Raw genomic sequence first — 1,197 nt, 5'->3', positions numbered from 1 at the left:
GCCGGCGAAGGGGGCTGCGGGGTTTGCCCCCGTGCCGTGCCGTGCCGAGAGACCGACGGGCCGGGAGCAGACAGCGAGCACCGCAGGGTAGCCCCGCTACAGCCGAGAGAGGGGAGGAGCAAAACCAAAAAAAAATAATAATCCTCCGAATGAGAAGGTGTCAAGCCAGCAGTTCACAGCAGTGCTGAACGCGGCTGAAATGCCAAAAACACTAATTCCCTCTTGCTCAACCCCCCTTTCGCTCCCATCCCTGCATGAGCGTGTTGCTTCGCTGCGCAACCGGAGTGCTTCTGCATGCTGTGAGGTCCTCGCAGTTGTCCCTTTGCCCCCTCGACCTCTCCTCCCTGGAGGTGGCCTTGCAAGCCACCTGCATCCTTCTCCGCTCCCCTCAACCTTTTCTCCTCAGCCTGGCATGGCTGGGCTTCTGCCCTATTCCCAAGCCACCACGTATAATTATTTTCTGTGCAAGAGAGGACTTTGAGGTCTAAGTTTCCTGTTATTTGGGGTGATAGCTGCAAGAACCAGAAGACCCCAGAAGCCACTTCACCCCAGGACCTTGAGCACTCCCTGAATTTCCCTGTGTCTGGGGAGCGGCACTCGGAATTGCTACGCGCAGACACCGAGTGCGAGAACTCCCTTCATATCTCACTAACAAGTCCCTACAAGCTTACCGACGCGCCGCCGCTGCTGGAGAGAACAGGCCCTCCTCCGCCTTCTGCTCATCGACGCCGTCAGTCTTCTCAGTCGCTCCTCTGCGCCGCCCAGGTCACCAGGGCCCTCCTTGGACGTCCAGTTCGCCCCCCTTCTTCAGCCCTTCTGGCACTCACTGCCTATTTCTGCCCCCTTAGACCACCTCCCACCCCTCTGCCTGCTGCTTCCACTTTCTGCCCGTTTGCTGCCTCTCTCTCCCGTTTCACTCCCCCTTCAGACCTAACCACTGGTCACCTCTGCTTGAGCCAGCTGCTCTACAGTTGTATCTTCTCTTGACTTCTCTGCTGCCCACGATTCCTCTCTCTGCAGCTCAGCAGCCTCGAGGCTTTGCGTGCTCTCCCTCCACCTCTGTTACCTCCCGCTCCCCCCTTCCTCGCTCTGCCTTATCCTGGCCTCCTCAGAAGCACGCGTCCCTAATGGTTTCAAAGACCCCATTAATCTTTTCCTGACCACTGGATCTTTTTTTCGCTGATAATCTGATCTTTC

The 1,197-nt window shown here is 57.6% G+C and overlaps 1 protein-coding gene across 1 annotated transcript in view; it reads left to right on the top strand.

Annotated features, from left to right (window-relative positions):
* Window positions 1-1,197, top strand: part of PAWR (pro-apoptotic WT1 regulator) — a 103,341-nt gene that overhangs the window by 11,824 nt on the left and 90,320 nt on the right. The window contains exon 2 of the mRNA XM_035901680.1: window positions 513-792. Coding sequence (XP_035757573.1) covers window positions 513-792 — 280 coding nt within the window. The remainder of the gene's footprint in view (window positions 1-512; window positions 793-1,197) is intronic.

Source organism: Egretta garzetta, unplaced genomic scaffold (assembly GCF_000687185.1).
Source record: "Egretta garzetta isolate BGI_Z169 unplaced genomic scaffold, ASM68718v1 scaffold68, whole genome shotgun sequence".
NCBI classification, from domain to species: domain Eukaryota; kingdom Metazoa; phylum Chordata; class Aves; order Pelecaniformes; family Ardeidae; genus Egretta; species Egretta garzetta.
The sequence above is the reverse complement of the archived record's forward strand: the minus strand, read 5'-3'. Positions and strand labels throughout refer to the sequence as shown.